Here is a 17,575-nt window from a genome sequence, read left to right on the forward strand (position 1 = left end):
CATTGTCTGCCTTTTCTCTGTTTCATGACCATTTGTACCCGGTTATTTATTTTTGCTTCTGTCTCAGAGCGAGGCCGGCTGCTGACCTTTGGCTGCAATAAGTGTGGACAGCTGGGCGTTGGAAATTATAAGAAGCGTCTAGGAATCAACCTGCTGGGGGGACCCTTAGGTGGAAAACAAGTGATCAGAGTCTCCTGCGGTGATGAGTTTACCATTGCTGCTACTGATGGTGAGTCTGTTCACATTATTTCAAACTTGCTGGACAGATGGGTCTATTTTAATTTGGGGGTGTGAAAGAGGTGGACTGGTCATGTATAGCTGGGTCATATGTTTACTTTTTTATTTGTGTTAAATTGGTGGTCATGTTTTTATGTAACCTTATTAACTATTCATCTGTCCAACATAGTGATTGTTGTAAAAAGGTTAGATTTCTAGGAAATGGCAAGTTAGTACTCTTAAATTCCTACTTTTTTTACTTTTACTTTTTTGGCACAATGTTTTAAGAATTATCAAATACTTATACCTTGCCCAGCACCATATTGGTTCCAATAAATGTTGGCTGAGTAGCTAGAGAGATGAATGTGTGTGCGCACCTTTGTGCTCAGTCTTGTCCAACTCGATGTGACCCACCAGACTGTAGCCCACCAGGCTCCTCTGTCCATGGTATTCTCCAGGCAAGAATACTAGAGTGGGTTGCCATTTCCTGACTCTGGGGATCTTCCTGACCCAGGAGTCGAACCTATCTCTTGTGTCTCCTGCATTGGCAGGCAGATTCTTTATCACTGGTGCCACCTGGCTAGAGAGGAGAACATCATGATTTGACCTTGCTCCTAGGTTGAGGTCACTGCACTGCAGTGACGTCCTTCAGTTCAGTTCAGTCGCTCAGTCGTGTCTCACTTTCTGCGACCCCATGTATCGCAGCATGCCAGGCCTCCCTGTCTATCACCAACTCCTGGAGGTCTCTCAGACTCACGTCCATCGAGTCAGTGATGCCATCCAGCCATCTCATCCTCTGTCATCCCCTTCTCCTCCTGCCCCCAATCCCTCCCAGCATCAGAGTCTTTTCCAATGAGTCAACTGTTCGCATGAGGTGGCCAAAGTATTGGAGTTTCAGCGTTCGCATCATTCCTTCCAAAGAAATCCCAGGGCTGATCTCCTTCAGAATGGACTGGTTGGATCTCCTTGCAGTCCAAGGGACTCTCAAGAGTCTTCTCCAACACCACAGTTCAAAAGCATCAATTCTTCGGCGCTCAGCTTTCTTCACAGTCCAACTCTCTCATCCATACATGACCACAGGAAAAACCATAGCCTTGACTAGACAGACCTTTGTTGGCAAAGTAATATCTCTGCTTTTCAACATGTTATCTATCTAGGTTGGTCATAAGGGATTGCTAAAACTTGAAAGGCTGTATACCGTGTGTCTCTCAACTTTCTGAATTGGTCTAATGGGATTTTCTTCTCTTTCCTTTCAGCTATTTCTTCTCCTCAGCATCTTCTTGCTGTTACTTCTGCTACCCTTTACTCCCTTTCCTCTTTCTTCTGCTTTCTTTTTTTCTCTCTTCCTGTATCACCTTGATTTTTGTAGCCACTTCTTTTTGGTAAGTGGTGAACAGCAAAACACGTTTCATTTTCTTATCTGTTGACTCTTTTTTTGTTGTTGTTATTGCTCATGCTCAGAGATGTCTTTGTTTTCTTTCAGTCTGTGCCTGGTATTTATACAGGAGAGATCCAGCAATAGTGTCAGACAAATGATCTGTTACCGTACTTAAGGAAGTGAACCAGCCTTCAGAGTTGTTTGTCTCAAAACAGCGGGTTTTAGGGAACAGACTGGTTAGTTCATGCTAGATAACTGGAAATGTTAGAAATAGAATCAGGATGTCATTGAGAATTAAAAATACTGTAGCAAATTCAGTACCACTTTCTGACAGGGCCTTAGAGAGGGAACGTTTCTTCAGTGTAAACATCTGTGTACTTTTCAAGTTAAACTTCAGAATGATGAGTTTAGAATTAGATTCTGTGACTGGGCATATTACCTATTGATGTATGTTCCTCTACTTCTCTGAACTGGACTTGATCACCTCACTCACATGGCAGACATCAACTGTGTGCCTACTATGCTCTAGATCCTCTTTTAGACCCTGGGAATATGGAAGTGAGTTTCAGTAAAAATAGAACTGTGATCCAGCGATTCCATGCCTGGGCTTATCTCCAAATAAAAGGAAAAGAGTAATTCAAAAATATACATGCACCCCAGTGTTCATAGCAACACTATTTACAATAGCCAAGACATGGAACCAACATAAATGTCCTCCAAAAGACGACTGGATAAAGAAGATGTGATATACCTATACAATGAATGGGATATTACTCAGCCATTAAAAAGAATGAAATACTGCCATTTACAACAACGTATATGGACCCAGAGGGTATTAGGTTTAGTGGAATAAGTCAATGGAAGACAGACACTCTATATTAGCACTTACATGTGGAATTCAAAAATAAAACAAATGGATGAGTATGACATAACACAAGCAAACTCACCGAGAGAGTGAGAACAAACTAGTAGTTACCAGCAGGGAGGAAGAAGTAGAGAAGAGCAATTAGGGGCATGAGATTAAGAAATGCAAACTGCTGTGTATAAAACATAAGCACAAAAAAAAACCATAAGCACCAAGGATATATTGCATAGCATAAGAACATATAGCTATTATTTTATAGTAAATTTAAGTGGAATATAATCTATAAAACTATTGAGTCACTATGTTGTACATCTGAATCTAATAAAATATTATAAATCAACTATACTTAAATTAAAAAAAAAAGTCTTAGAAAGCTGCTCTCCTCAGGGAATTCATAGTCTAGTAGGGTAGGGGAGATGCACATATAAACAGATTAGTGCAGTCAGGTAGGTTCTCTGCTGTTAATTGCAGTGTCCAGCTCTAAAGCTTAAAGTGTCCAGGGCTCAATCCTTCCCTCCCTTCATTTTCTGAGTGAGGTTATTTCCTTAAATCCTCCCTTGTACACTAATAGCCTTATATTACCATCCCTGACTCCCAGACCCACTAATTCAACAGAATGTCTAAAGATAAGGTGGCTTTATAGCCCAGTCTTCCCAGATTGGTCCTGATTCATGCCTATTCTCTGAGCTTAATTGTTAATAGCACCCCCTTTTCATTAAAAAGTGTCCTGATTTGTAGAAGACGTAATGAGCATCCCAAACAAACTTACTGTGTTCCAAAACAAATCTCTGATTTTTTGTTCAAATTCGTTCTTCCTGCAGCCTTCCTGTTTCGGAAAATAACACCTCTGTCCTACACCTCACATTCCATCCATTAGCAAATTCTATAGATTATCTTTGAATATATCCAACCACTTCACTACTACGTCAGTTCATGACTACAACTGATCTCTCTACTTCTACCCTTGGGCCCCTGCAGTCCGTTCTCCTCATGGTAACCTGGGGGATACTTTTAAATACCTACTGTTAAGTATCTTTACTGGTCTCCTATCTCAAACAATAAAAACTAAAGTCGTTGCAGTGGCCCACATGACCCAGACCTCAGTCACCTCCTGACCTCTTCTGTAGCCACCGTCCACTCCTTTACTTTGCTCCACCTGCAGAGGACTTCTTCCTCTGTGTTTGTGATACTCACCTTACCTACATGGAGCTTTGTACTCAGCTGTTTTCTCTGCCTGGAAGGCTCTTCCCTTGGATAGACCTGGTTCCCTCTCACTTCAGTAGGTCTGCTCAAGTATCAGCAAGCACTTCTCTGACTACACTATCTAAAGAAATGATACTCCACTGTTACAGTTTATTTCCACTTTTCCTTATTGTTGATCTTCCTTCAAAGCACTTAATACTACCTAAAGTAATTAATCAGTCTCTCCCCACTAGAAGGTCAGTTCTACAAGGGCAGCAACTTTGTTTTGTTCACTGCTGTCTTCCCAGCACCTCAAGCAGTGCTTGTCATGAAGTAGATGCCCAATAAATACTTGAATGGATGACCAAAAATGTTGAATGAGTGAATGAATGGATGGCAGGGTGTAGAAGTGATGGTCATTTTTACCTGGGTGGCATCAGAAATTGTTTAGGCTTTATACAAGGGAATAAACAGGGGCAAAAAATCTTTTTAGCTCTAGAGCATAAAGGTGGGGAATCCAAAAGAGTTGGGAAGCCAGTGTTCTGTTCAACTTTCTGCTATTTATTTATTTCTTACAGATAATCACATTTTTGCCTGGGGCAATGGTGGTAATGGTCGCTTGGCAATGACCCCCACAGAGAGACCCCACGGCTCAGATATCTGCACTTCATGGCCTCGGCCCATCTTTGGATCTTTGCATCATGTCCCAGACCTGTCTTGCCGAGGCTGGCACACCATTCTCATTGTTGGTAAGGGTTCCACGTGTTGGTTAGGATGGCTTTGACAGAGGATTGACCCACACCTAAGTTACTGAGGGTCACACTCTTACAAACAAGGTGTCCTAAAGAAAAGAAGCTACTTCTGTAATCTAACAGTGATCAGATGGGAGGAACAGAACATTGTTATTTCCTCAGTTTTGTCACTTGCTATCTCATGAAAACTTTGGGCTCTGCCCCCTTAACATAGAATTTGTTACTTCTGGTCGTCTGCTAATTAGTTTATCTGTAATCATGCTTTGGTGAGAAACATTTAGTACACCTTTAAAAAGAAACTAAATCATAACTATTTTCTGCATAAAGATTCCTTTGTTATGAACTAAATTATAAAGGCCTGTGTAAAGGTCTACAAGTTCAAAGGTCAGTGGTTTTCAACTTTGGCTACACATTAGAATCCCTTGAGGAGTTTTCAGAAATCCCATTGTCCTGACCAATTAGATCGGAACCTCTGGATTGGGACCTAGGCATTGCTACTTTCTAAAGCTTCCCAGCTAATTCCAAAGAATAGTTAAGGTAGAGTTGCTACTTCACATAGTGATTATAGTTAGAGCTGCTAGTGGTGCTTGGCTTCTAATATTTATATCTAAAATAGTAATTAGTTGTCTGGTGTGAGAGATAGCAGTTATTGCCTAGATTAAGTCCCTATCCAAGTCTTGTCACTTTTCCTGCCTCTAGCTGTAAACAATGCTTACCTACTGAATATTTTTCCTCAGAGAAAGTATTGAATTCTAAGACCATCCGTTCCAATAGCAGTGGCTTATCCATCGGAACTGGTAAGTAGCAGTATCTCAGGTACCAGTGGTTTTTCTCAGGTGCGAGTCTTTGGGTTGAATTCCATGCAGTCTCCCCCAAAAAAAGGAAATAGGAAATATCTTTGGGAAATTAGGAGCACAGTGATCAAGAGGGAAGAGCATATTTTGGTAGATTTCACAATAGATGATGACTTTCGTTTTGTGGTCAGGGGGAGAGTACATCTTTGCCACCACACATGTGGGAGTAATTACGCGGCTAGCCCAACACTGCAATGTGACTTCTGTACTGTTCTTTCCTTAGAATGCCGGGGGCCATGTGTTCTGGCCACCCTTTACTTCTATGGTGTTCCAGGGATATTCTAATCTATAGAAATAGGCCTTCAAAACAGGCCCTCAGAATTAAAAGTTGGCTTTACTTTCAGTGTGGTCAGGAAAGTCAGCCCAAAAGTCTCTAATACTTTTCCTTTGGCTGCTTTCTTCATGGTTCCCTTGTTTAGGGCCTTGCTAGGAAACTGAATAGTTTTCCATTTGCTAGAGTACCTATCTATAGTCCTTGATGTCTCAAAACTGGATATTTTGTAGAATCAAAACAGATAAAGACCCAGAATGAAAGCAGATTAATCCTCCAAAAAGACAGCTGAAAATCTAATCCAGACTTGTTAAACTCTAGTTGACACAAACACGCATCATACCTATTATTAGTTTTCTTTAGTAACTCATTGCTCAGCATCTGTTTGTCCATATTAATATCTGTTACAAATGATAAAGTATCTTTTTGCTAAACACAGCTGTTCTATTATAGCTTTATTTTACTGGAACAGTATTTAAAGGAAAAACATAAGATTAAAAGCACATGTCCGTTATCTGGAAGATGTAAACTCTGTAAGAGCAGGGATTTTTGTCTTTTCTCTTCAATAATTTTATCCACATTGCTTAGAAGAGTGCCTTGCAAATGGTATTATAATTAGTCAGTAAGTATTGCTGATTGAATGTGTTACAGCCATCCAGTGAAATATTATATGTGTTCAAATGAACAACATCTATAAAGTTCAAGCAGAATAAATAATATATTGTATAAAGATACATAAGTGTGTGATAAAGTTTGTTTTTTTTTTTCTCAAGAAGAAATGAAAAATACAAAATTAATCAGATTGTTATATCTAAGTAGGATGCCAGAGAAGGAAGGGAATTCACAAGGTCGATAGAGCAATATCCTTGTTCAGTCCTGTCCTATAACTCTCTCTGCAACAGTCAGAATGTTCTGTATCTGTGCTGTCCGGTGTAATAGCCGCCAATCGCATGTGGCTGCCAAGCGCTTAAAAAGTGGCTCTTGTGACTGAAGAACTGAATTTTTAATCCTGTTTAAATTTAAATAACAAAATATAGCTAATTGCTAGCATATTGGAAAGTAATTGTCCTTTCACATAGTAGATTCATGTATGTTTATTTTGTTAGGCTTCAAAACTTACACGTTATAAATAGCCTTATGTATATGTCAATGGTAATATAACTTATTTTTTGTAATGTAATTTTTTAAAAGCCATTTAAGACAAAAAAGCAAGCTTCAGAGATTATTTTGGCATCTACAGTTGTGCTGCTTCAATACGAGCACAGTGTGGCACAGTGCAGTCCTCAAACCAAGTTAGCTGGTGGCCATGAATAAATAATCCTTTACATTTAACTGTAGAAGATACCATGCAATTCTTTTTGTTGTTGTTTTTTGGCAAATTTCTTAGTTATATTTTTCTTTGGCCCATTTGAAAATTCAGTTTCATTTCCTGACTGTGCATCAGCTCATCTTCATTAAAGGTAACTTGGAATCTGCTGCGTGACATTAAAGAATCAGCCATCACATTTTTTGTTTTTGTTGTTGTGCTTAGTTGCTAAGAGTTGTGTCCAACTCTTTTTGCAATCCCAGGGACTATATCCCACCAGGCTCCTCTATCCTTGGGATTTCCCAGGCAAGAATACTAGAATGGGCTGCCATTTCCTTCTCTAGGGGATCTTCCTGACACATTCTTTACTACTCAGCCACCTGGGAAGCCCTCATATTTTTTTAAATTCTTACAGATAGTCAGTAAAGAATTTGATGAATTTAATGGTTGAGGACTTCTCTATTCAATTGTTTTCCTAGAAAGGGAATTAATGGTGAGTTTATCTGGCAACTTTAAGAGATGTTTGGCTCAAATGTGAAAAATCTTTTGTATTCAATATATAAGATGAACCTCTATGGAGGATGTTGGAGTCTGAATATTTAAGGTTTGGATGCAGTAGTTGGGGTGATTATTCAGTAATCTAGTAGAACATTGATAATCTGCTGAACATAAGTACAAGCAAGTTTGGAAAGTAGAAGTGAATACTGTCATAAAGATCCTGATGCACAATACCTTGTGTGAAGAACTAGAAATTTAGGCTCAGGTGTCTGACTTACACTGTTGCTGTTCCACTTCACGCAACTCTCAGAAACTCTCCAGGGGTTGGTGGGGCTGTCAGCTGGTAAATACTGTTGCATAGCAAAGCTCTATATTTCTGTGCTGTGTATCTGCCAGTGGTTCAGAGCTCTAGCCCAGGAGGTGGCAGCGGTGGCGGAAGAGAAGACGACAGTCAGCAGGAATCTGAAACTCCTGATCCAAGTGGAGGCTTCCGAGGAACAATGGAAGCAGACCGAGGCATGGAAGGTCTCGTCAGTCCCACTGAGGCCATGCGGATCAGCAGTGGGGCCAGCAGCTCCTGTCCTGGCTGGCTTCGAAAGGTAGTTCCTTTGGTGACAGGAACTCTGTAGGGGCTAGAAGGATCTCTGTTTCCCATGTGCTGCTCAAGTGCTTTGCAGCAGGCATCTAGGTTTCTGATTTCTGCCTGAGCCGAAATCATAAAATCTCTAATCCTTTTTCTTTCTGACAAGAAAAGATAAGGTGGTCTCATACCTATATTACTTAAGTGAATGGAAATTAACGTAGCCTTCCTTGAAAGAAGTGTTTGTAATGCATGTGTGCGAAGATTAAGCTTATAGATTTTGTACTGTGGTTCGTAGAATATCAAGGTAGTTGGAATGCCTTACAGTAGAAAAATGCCTTAACAGTGGTTACCTGTGAGTGATGGAATTACAGGTGATTTTTATCATGTCCCTTTGCCTATCAATATTTGCACATTTTCTACAGTCAATATTTATAGTTAGGGACCTCCCTAGCAGTCCAGTGGTTGAGACTTTGCCTTCCAAAACAGGGGATGCAAGTTCCATCCCTGATTTGGGAGTTAAGATCCCACATGCCTGCTACTGCTGCTGCTAAGTCGCTTCAGTCGTGTCTGACTGTGTGCGACCCCATAGACGGCAGCCCACTAGGTTCCTCTGTCCCTGGGATTTTCCAGGTAAGAGTACTGGAGCGGGTTGCCATTTCCTTCTCCAGTGCATGAAAGGGAAAAGTGAAAGTGAAGTCTCTCAGTCGTGCCCAACTCTTAGCGACCCCGTGGACTGCAGCCTACCAGGCTCTTCCGTCCATGGGATTTTCCAGGCAAGAGCACTGGAGTGGGGTGCCATTGCCTTCTCCATGCCTAGTGGCCAGAAAAAACAAAACATGAAACATAAACAGTATTGTAACAAGTTCAATAAAAAGACTTTACAAATGGTTCACGTTAAAAAAGAAAATCTTAAAATTATAGTAAAGAGAAATTTTAAATCACGCTCCACCCCCAACAAAAAAGAGGGAACCTCTAGATGTAAGGCTCCCTCTGTAACAATATTAAACTTGATAGCTACTTAGGAATGTGAATGAAAGAAGCAGCGCACAGTTCCATCTAAAGCTTCAGCCTTTAGCAGCCTGGCAGTTAGCCTCACGGCCATCACCTTAGAGCTTCCCAACTTGAATAGCCTTTGTTGACTGAGTGTGTTGAGGCATCACACTGGGTATCAAAAAGTGTTCTTGAAATTGAGTTTGAATTCCCTTCCCTATCTGCTCCTCAAAGGAAGGACTGCCAGTCCATTGACTGACAGGGCAAGCTGTGTTGTAACCACAACTGTCCTGCTCCGCTAGAGGGTGCCGATGACACGTCAGCGTGAAAGCTATAGCAGGGAAGGAATTTGGACGAAAGTGAAAGGCTCAGATGGAACTGATGAGATTCTTTCTCTCATACGTAGGAGCTGGAAAATGCAGAATTCATCCCTATGCCTGACAGCCCATCTCCCCTAAGTGCAGCTTTTTCAGAATCTGAGAAAGATACTCTGCCATATGACGAGCTACAAGGACTCAAGATGGCTTCCGAAGCGCCTTTGGAACACAGGCCCCCAGCAGGAGCCTGGGTAACTGAGCTTTTGCCTTTAAATCAAGACTAGATAAACAGTGGCTGTAAGCTCTGCCCCATTCTCCTGGCCTCCCTGTCTCTCCCTCTAGCTTCATTGTTTCCCAGCTGCCCAGCATCAACTCACACCTCCTGTTCAGTAGTGCTTAAAGCCTCTACGCAAGGCTAAACTGACTTCTGTGGAAAGTATTTACCCTTTCGTATTTCTGACAGGCCCACACCTTTCTATACCAGATGATTGTCTTTCTTTTCTCTCTGCCTTCAGTTCAGTTCAGTTCATTTCAGTTGCTCAGTCGTGTCCGACTCTTTGCAGCCCCACGGACTACAGCACGCCAGGCTTCCCTGTCCATCACCAGCTCCTGGAGCTTGCTTAAACTCATGTCCGTAGAGTCGGTGATGCCATCCAACCATCTCATCCTCTGTTGTCCCCTTCTCTTCCTGCCTTCAATCTCTCCCAGCATCAGAGTCTTTTCAAATGAGTCAGTTCTTCGCATCAGGTGGCCAAAGTATTGGCCAAAATATTTCAGCTTCAACATCAGTCCTTCCAATGAAAATTAAGGACTGATTTTTTTAGGATGGACTGGTTAGATCTCCTTGCAGTCCAAGGGACTCTCAAGAGTCTTCTCCAACACCACGGTTCAAAAGCATCGATTGTTTGGTGCTCAGCTTTCTTTATAGTCCAACTCTCACACCCGTACGTGACTACTGGAAAAACCATGGCCTTGACTAGACAGATCTTTGTTGGCAAAGTAATGTCTTTGCTTTTTAATATGCTGTCTAGGTTGGTCATAACTTTCCTTCCAAGGAGTAAGCGTCTTTTAATTTCATGGATGCAGTCACCATCTGCAGTGATTTGGGAGCCCCCAAAAATAAAGTCTCTCACTGTTTCCATTGTTTCCCCATCTGTTTGCCATGAAGTGATGGGACTGGATGCCATGATCTTAGTTTTTTGAATGTTGAGTTTTAAGCCAACTTTTTCACTCTCCTCTTTCACTTGCATCAAGAGGCTCTTTAGTTCTTTTTCGCTTTCTGCCATAAGGGTCTTGTCATCTGCATATCTGAGGTTATTGATATTTTTCCCAGCAGTTTTGATTCCAGCTTGTGCTTCTTCCAGCCCAGCGTTTCTCATGATGTACTCTATATGTAAGTTAAACAAGCAGGGTGACAATATACAGCCTTGAAATGCTCCTTTCCCGATTTGGAACCAGTCTGTTGTTCCATGTCCAGTTCTAACTGTTGCTTTCTTGACCTGCTTACAGGTTTCTCAGGAGGCAGGTCAGGTGGTCTGGTACTCCCCCCATCTTTTTAAGAATTTTCCACAGTTTGTTGTGATCCACACAGTAAAAGCCTTTGGTGTAGTCAATAAAGCAGTAGTCGATGTTTTTCTCTCTGCCTTAGAAGTACCAAAATTGAAATTCCAAAATTCAAGACCAGTTTTTCCTGACATTGTGAGGGTAGGTTGGAGTTTTAAGTATATGTAAGAAATAATACTGGTAGTCTATTGGGAGAGCGATGCATTTATTCTCAACTTTGGTAGAAATCAAATTGTGGTAAATATCTCAATAAAACTGTAAACTGGGGATCATCAAACTTTTTCTAAAGGACTGCATAGTAATTATTTTAGGCTCTGCAGACCATACATTCTCTTGTAACCACTCAACACTGACATTGTAGCATAAAAGCAGCCAAAAATAATGCCTAATGAATGTGCATGTTTATGTTCCAATAAAACTTTATTTTACAAAAACAGGCCGTAGGCTGGATTTGGCCTATGGCTATCATTTGTTAATCCTTTTTAAAAAGTATAGTAGAAGACGGGAGAAAAATCCAGGCTAGCATAATTGAAAAGCTTCCCTGAAGAGGAAATAAGGCCTTTGCAACTTCAAGGTAAACATTTTTATTCCTCTGTCAGTTAGCAGTCTTGAATTGTTTTAGTGATACAGTTTATGGAACACCTCTTAAATCTCTTCTAAAGTGTGATCCACTATATTTCATGAATACTGACCCTTTGAATTATGGTGTCCTCACTGTGATCATACTTGTTCCAAACCAAATTGTGTATTCTCCCACAACTTTATATTGGGAAGATATTAATGACTTTAAATTATTTCACAGAGTCCTCCAAAATAGATGATTTTTCTTTTACCTTACCATAATGCAACTGAGGCACTGAGAGCTCCCTTGCTCTGTGACGTTAGAGCCAGCCTCTACAGTAATCCCAGAAGTTTTCTGTTTCTCTTACATTGACTTCATGTGTATGTGTGTTTTTTCTTGTTACTTTAAAAGTAAAATCTGGTAGCACATAGAAGGGACATTGGATTAGGGAGCTGTAGCATCCAGGCAGAAGCTCCTATGACCCCTTTTCTCCTGTCTCTCTAGCCACCTCGGCTGAATCCTGCAGGAACATGTGCTGGGAAGGCAACACCCTTGGCTCCTACCTGTGCGTGCAGTACTCTGCAGGTGGAGGTTGAGAGATTGCAGGGTCTGGTGTTGAAGTGTCTGGCTGAACAACAGAAGTTACAACAAGAAAACCTTCAGATTTTTACCCAACTACAGAAGCTGAACAAGAAATTAGAAGGAGGGCAGCAGGTGAGAGCATTAAAAGAATAATTCAGTTTCTAATTTTGTTTTGAGGAATCACAGAAACAGAACACCAGTCACTGAAATGGACTTACTTCTTTGCAAGTACTTATTTTTTGATGGTGTAGTTTTTGTAATTAACCCCAGAAGCTCGGTCTGTCTTTAGGCACCTGGATTGAATCATCTCATCACATAACTTCCATTGTTTTTTTGTTACCTTTTTCTTTTACTTATGAAAAATCTTAAACATTGCAGTTCAGTGGACTCCCGTATATCCACCATCTGTATTCAGCAGTCGTTAATATGTTGCTGTGATTGTTTCAAAAGTGTATATGTTTAAATATGTGTTGGTATTTATCCGTGTGTATTTGAAATAGGATTGTGTGTATGTGTGTATATATTTTTTTTCTTGAGCTAAACCATTTTCAAATAAATTATGAAAGTCATGACATAGCTGCCCTAAATACTTTATTACATACATCCAAAAATAGACATTCATTCTTCTGGAGAACCATAATATTATTATCACACTTAACAAAAATAACACTAGGATTCTTAATTCTCACTAGTACTCAGTTGACACTCAAATTTTCCAAGGTTTCCCACAAAAAAAAATGTTCTTTACAACTTTTTATCAGACCAGCAACCAGTTAAGAACCTCCTTTTACATTATGTTTCTTATTTCTTTTATGTAGAACAATTCCCTGCATTACCACTCCTACCTGCTTTTTAAAAATAGTTTTCATAGCATTGGTTTATAGAAGAAGCAGGGTCAGTCGTGTAACAGAATGTCCTAAATTCTGGCTTTGTTTTATCTTCTCGAGATGTTGCTTCACTTGTTCTTTTGTCCCTTGTCATTTCTGTAAACTATAAGCTAGACTTAAGGCTTGATAAGATTCAAGCTAAGCATTTTTGGTAAAAAATACTTCACTGGTGTTGCTGCTTGCATCATTTTTAAAGGGTCATAGTATTGCTCTGTATAGAGTGAACTAGGATAGGGAAATACTGTGAACCATTGGCTTTTTCCTTTACCAGCTTTACACGTTTGCACAAATCAGTTTGTTTCTCTGAGCCCTTGTTTTCACCTGAAAGAAGAAAATAATACTGCCTACCCTGTATGGTTGTTTTGAGGATGAAATGAAATAATGTCTGTGAAGGTATTTTGGAAAGTAATATACACACTTGAGGTAAGCATGGAGTGATTGGCAGCAGTAGCAGGCAGGAGGACCATTTTGCCTAGGGCTGTTAGAGTTTTAAAACCAAAAATTCTGCAGCCCAGAAAACCCTGCAGCCCTAGGCAAATTGCAACACTTGGTCACCCTACCTGCAACAAGTGTACAGGAGTGGACCTTACATAAAGTCCTGTTACTCAGGTAGTAGTATGGGCTCACAAAACCGTGAGCCCTATACAAAGCCCTATACATTCTTAGGGGTTGGCATTGAAAATGTAGTCCTGAACTGCCGTAACCAAGTGGCAGTTAACCTGGAACTGTGTTTTATCTGGACAGGTGGGGATGCATTCCAAAGGAACTCAGACAGCAAAGGATGAGACGGAAATGGATCCAAAGCCTGACTTAGATTCAGATTCCTGGTGTCTCCTGGGAACAGACTCCTGTAGACCCAGCCTCTAGTCTCCTGAGCCTGTCTAGCCTCCGGGAAACTGGGATCCAAAGACCTTCACAGCACACTTACTGAACGCAGAGCGCGCTTTCCTGGCTTCGTTCACTTGCAGACAAGGAGCGCAAGGCGGAGGTTCTGAAGCACTTTCCGTGTACACTTGGAGAGTAGCACTGCCTATTAGGATCTAGGAGTGGTTTTGTGTTGGAGAACGGAGGGCCCCATGGCCCTGGCTTTGTCCTCAGTGACTGCCATAGCAACAGCAGCTCTGTACCTCATCTGGTGATCCCACCTTTGAAGAGGAGACACGATGCTCACGTTCATTTTGCTGCTAGCAGCTTATATCCCACTTATCACTTTCACCGTTAATTGGAAGCTGCCTTGGGAATTCAGTGCCAGGCATTGCACCTCTGGGTGGAGGAGGTTAAAGTGTAAAGCTGGAGAGGGCTGCAACCAGGTGCAGCCCGTCCAGGGTCATCTGGAGAGTGGTGAAGTGTTCTAAGCCCTCTCAGGAGCCTTAGTCCAGGAAAGTATGTCTGGTGGAGCCAATCTCCAGCTTGTTTTCAGAAAGTTGAATTACTTTGTGCAGCTGAATGCTTTAGGAGGAACAATGGGCTTAGGTTGCTTTTTCTCTGAGAGTTGAGTGGAACTTTTTCAGTGAGGAGCAGAGAAAGAAGGGCAGGTCCCTCCTCGTCACACAGCAGGAGTGTCAGGGTGGGATTTCCTAGCTTTGGAAAAGCCTTTTGAGAGATGAGGCGTCTCATAGAGAATTGAGTCCATGGGGCAGAGGGAATGGACTTTGGAGGAAACCATGAGGGGAGATCCTCCTTAGCTGCCTCTGCTTGGCATCTTCGAGAGGACCTAGAGTGACTTGAGTCTTCTCCCCTGAGAAGGCTACTTGTGCCTCTGCCTTCGTGGCTCTTAGGGTTCTAATCTTGACATCAGCAGCCCCAGCCACTCCCTTTCTGTATGTCTAGTCAGTATTTTTCCCCTTTTGGTGTTTTATGAAGCCATATCAGTGAATCTGTATCATCTTTCCTACTTGAGTGGCCCAGAGCCAGCACCCAAACCTGGTAGTCCCTGAAGCCTGACAGAACAGGAGGATCCTGCCAATTTGGAGAGGAATTTGGCTGAGAGCCAATCCCTGTGTCTTCGTGTCCTTGTAGACAGCAGCAAGCCAGCTCTTCCAAAGAGAGCAAGTGTCCTAGAAACGTTTGATGGTTTTACTTAAGGAGGTGAGCTTTGTGTTTCCAGCTCACCTTTACATGAGCTGCCTTGATGACTGTCACATCCTACCTCCTTAGAAAGAGCTGAAATGATCTGTTTCATTTTCCCCAACCAACAAGTAAATGTTTGGTATCTATTTAATATTTTGGAAGGACCTGTGCAATGGAAATTTTGCCATTTCCCTAAAATTGGTGGTGTGAAGGCTGCTGCTCCAGGAAAACCCCACAGCTGGGGATGGGCAACTCTACTCAATGGGATCTTCTTTGGTTTGATATTCCCATTGTTTTCTCAATTCTGGGAAGCCTAGTACAATGGTACTAATGTAATCACCGAAGCCTTTTCTTAAAATAAGGGAAGGGGCCAACCCTGGATTAAAGTTACAAGTTCTGGGGACTTGGGGGGTTTGCAACAAACCCTAACAGTGGGTTTTGGTTCATCATGTAAATGCAGCTTTGATTTTTTTTTAAAAAGGACTGACTGGCCTTTCATGTTCCTGTATCCCTTATGCTCACCATCTCAGCAGGCCTGAGAGGCAGGGTCAGTTTGGGTGTTAATCATGAGTATTGCTTGTGCCATGGAACCGAGGGACATGGGCACGTTGCTGAGACCGTGGGGTGAAGGAGCACTGAAGGGAGGGTGGGAGCCCTGGCTCCGGAGAGGGAGTCACTCTCCAGCAGTGAGACGCTGGGGTCGTTTGCTCTAGCATGTTCCCTTGGGAAATCTTGGTTTGCTGTTAATCTGGCTGAGAATCTAAGTTCTGTGCCTTAGAGACAATTTGCACTTTCCCAAATTGTGCCTGGGACAGCCATATGATTTTTCCCACCAAAAAGCTATGCAAACAGAAACCAGTTCATAGGTGGCAACCACACATCAGATAAAAAAGTGAAAGGTGAGGCAGCAGAAATGCCTTTGACTGGTTTTCTATCGCTAATTTTAAATTGTGTCCTACTTTTCTTCTTTATGTAGTGCTAGGTGTTTTAAGTTTTCCAGTAGTATTGCTTTTGCCTTATAGTATAACCTGAGTTACTCCTTTGCTCTGACATTGTTGCTGAAGAATTAGCTTATTGTTGTTAGCCAGATGTTTGAAAGGTTGAGGGTGGAGTGGTTTGGCATTTCTGTTTTAAATAAACATTTCAACTCTCAATCAGTGCTATGCCTCTGAGCCTGCACATGACCTTAGTCACTGGGGATCAGATACACACAGACTCCAGGCCTTCGTGAATCTTTGATTCAGTGAGTCTTTATATAAATAAATAAATGCAAGGGGCATTTGCAAAGAAATAATCTTTGCTTCTTTCCAATTTGTTTTTTCTTGCTAATAGAATCATTTTTGCTGCTACAACTTTCTTCCCCTGACCCTCAAACTTCTAAAATATAGTGCTCAAAGTGCCGAAGGAAAAAAACATGAGCCATTAAAAGAGGAAGGGTGATGTCTTGTACTTATCTCCTCAGTCACAGTGGGCTTTTTCAAGTGATACTGCCAGTTTATGTTTATAAAACTGTTTTCCCTCAAAAAGGCTGAACTGTATTTGGTCTCCCTGACATAGCACAGCCAAGTTGTAACTTCTCTTGGCTGAACATTTCACTAAGGTTAAAAGCAAGAACAGACCTAAACTCACATTTCATTCGATTTTGCCATATATTTGGAAACATTCATAATAGAACAACTCTGGTGCAAGGATGTATTGTAAATAAATTATTTCAAATGAGCATCCCTGGGCCTCCAAAGTAGTATTATTCACGGTAGTGTCAGGGCAGAGTGGCTGTAGTCAGGACGGCAAAACATGTTCCTTCCAGCCACAAAGCAAAAAATCATTTATCGCTGCAGTGATTAACCATGGATATAACTTAGTGGTTCATGCTGATCATTAAATCTCACAGAATCATGAACATTAAGGAGGGAAACACTATATCATTTCTCTGCTACCTCCTGTGTAGCTGTGAAAAGTGACAAATGGATGACCTACAGCAAATGTTGGCCAAAGGTGCTGTGCTGCATTCAACAGACTGCTGCTAATACTCTCAGCATGTCTGCATATACTTTTCAAGGAAGTGAGTCTTACTGTTGAGATTTTTTTCCCATTCCTTAACCTTTTGAACTTCAAAAATTTATAGCGTCTACTTACTAAAGGTTCTTGGATACAGTAGTATAACACAGAGACATTAACAAGCAGCATTTATTTATCCTCTGTCATCCTCTGCTATCCAGGAAGAGACTTAGAAAAAGGGTTCTTACTTCTTCCCAAAGATCCAATCAAGCTAAATTTAAAAGGCTAATGGATATTCCTGTTGTAATCAAGGCCTAAACATGTTGAGATCGAAGGGAACACTAGGGCATTGACTATTGTTTATTTCTCTAGCAGCATAAGAAAGCACTCCCCACACACACATTTGTTCTCCCTGGAGGCCCCTGGCTTGTGACCTTATAACATCATCCAGGGGTTCTGACCAGACAGACAAGGCAAATAAGTGAAGCATGCCAGGCGGGTGGTGTTCTCTGTGCTCCACCCCGTCTGGAAGGAGCAACTGGTTCCGAACCCCACTCAGTGCTGAGTAGAGCTGCAGGCCCAGGGTTTCCAGAACTTACAGTTTTTCAAAAGATGCTCCATATCACCATTTTTAAATGTCAGATTATACTTTTAATGCTATGTCAGTCAAAACATACCTGTGAAGCAAAGCAGTCCACAGG

At 41.5% G+C, this 17,575-nt stretch overlaps 1 protein-coding gene across 2 annotated transcripts in view; it reads left to right on the top strand.

Moving 5' to 3' along the window:
* NEK9 (NIMA related kinase 9) overlaps window positions 1–16,285 on the top strand; it is a 39,752-nt gene extending 23,467 nt beyond the window's left edge. For both annotated transcript variants that reach the window (XM_068966772.1, XM_068966773.1), the window contains exons 16-22: window positions 68–229; window positions 4,220–4,390; window positions 5,131–5,190; window positions 7,719–7,921; window positions 9,302–9,463; window positions 11,842–12,051; window positions 13,551–16,285. In XM_068966772.1, the coding sequence (XP_068822873.1) occupies window positions 68–229; window positions 4,220–4,390; window positions 5,131–5,190; window positions 7,719–7,921; window positions 9,302–9,463; window positions 11,842–12,051; window positions 13,551–13,673 (1,091 nt within the window). In that variant the 3' untranslated portion in view covers window positions 13,674–16,285. The remainder of the gene's footprint in view (window positions 1–67; window positions 230–4,219; window positions 4,391–5,130; window positions 5,191–7,718; window positions 7,922–9,301; window positions 9,464–11,841; window positions 12,052–13,550) is intronic.
* The last annotated feature ends 1,290 nt before the right edge of the window (window positions 16,286–17,575 follow it).

The sequence above is a fragment of the Capricornis sumatraensis genome, chromosome 2, assembly GCF_032405125.1.
Source record: "Capricornis sumatraensis isolate serow.1 chromosome 2, serow.2, whole genome shotgun sequence".
In the NCBI taxonomy this organism is placed as follows: Eukaryota; Metazoa; Chordata; class Mammalia; order Artiodactyla; family Bovidae; genus Capricornis; species Capricornis sumatraensis.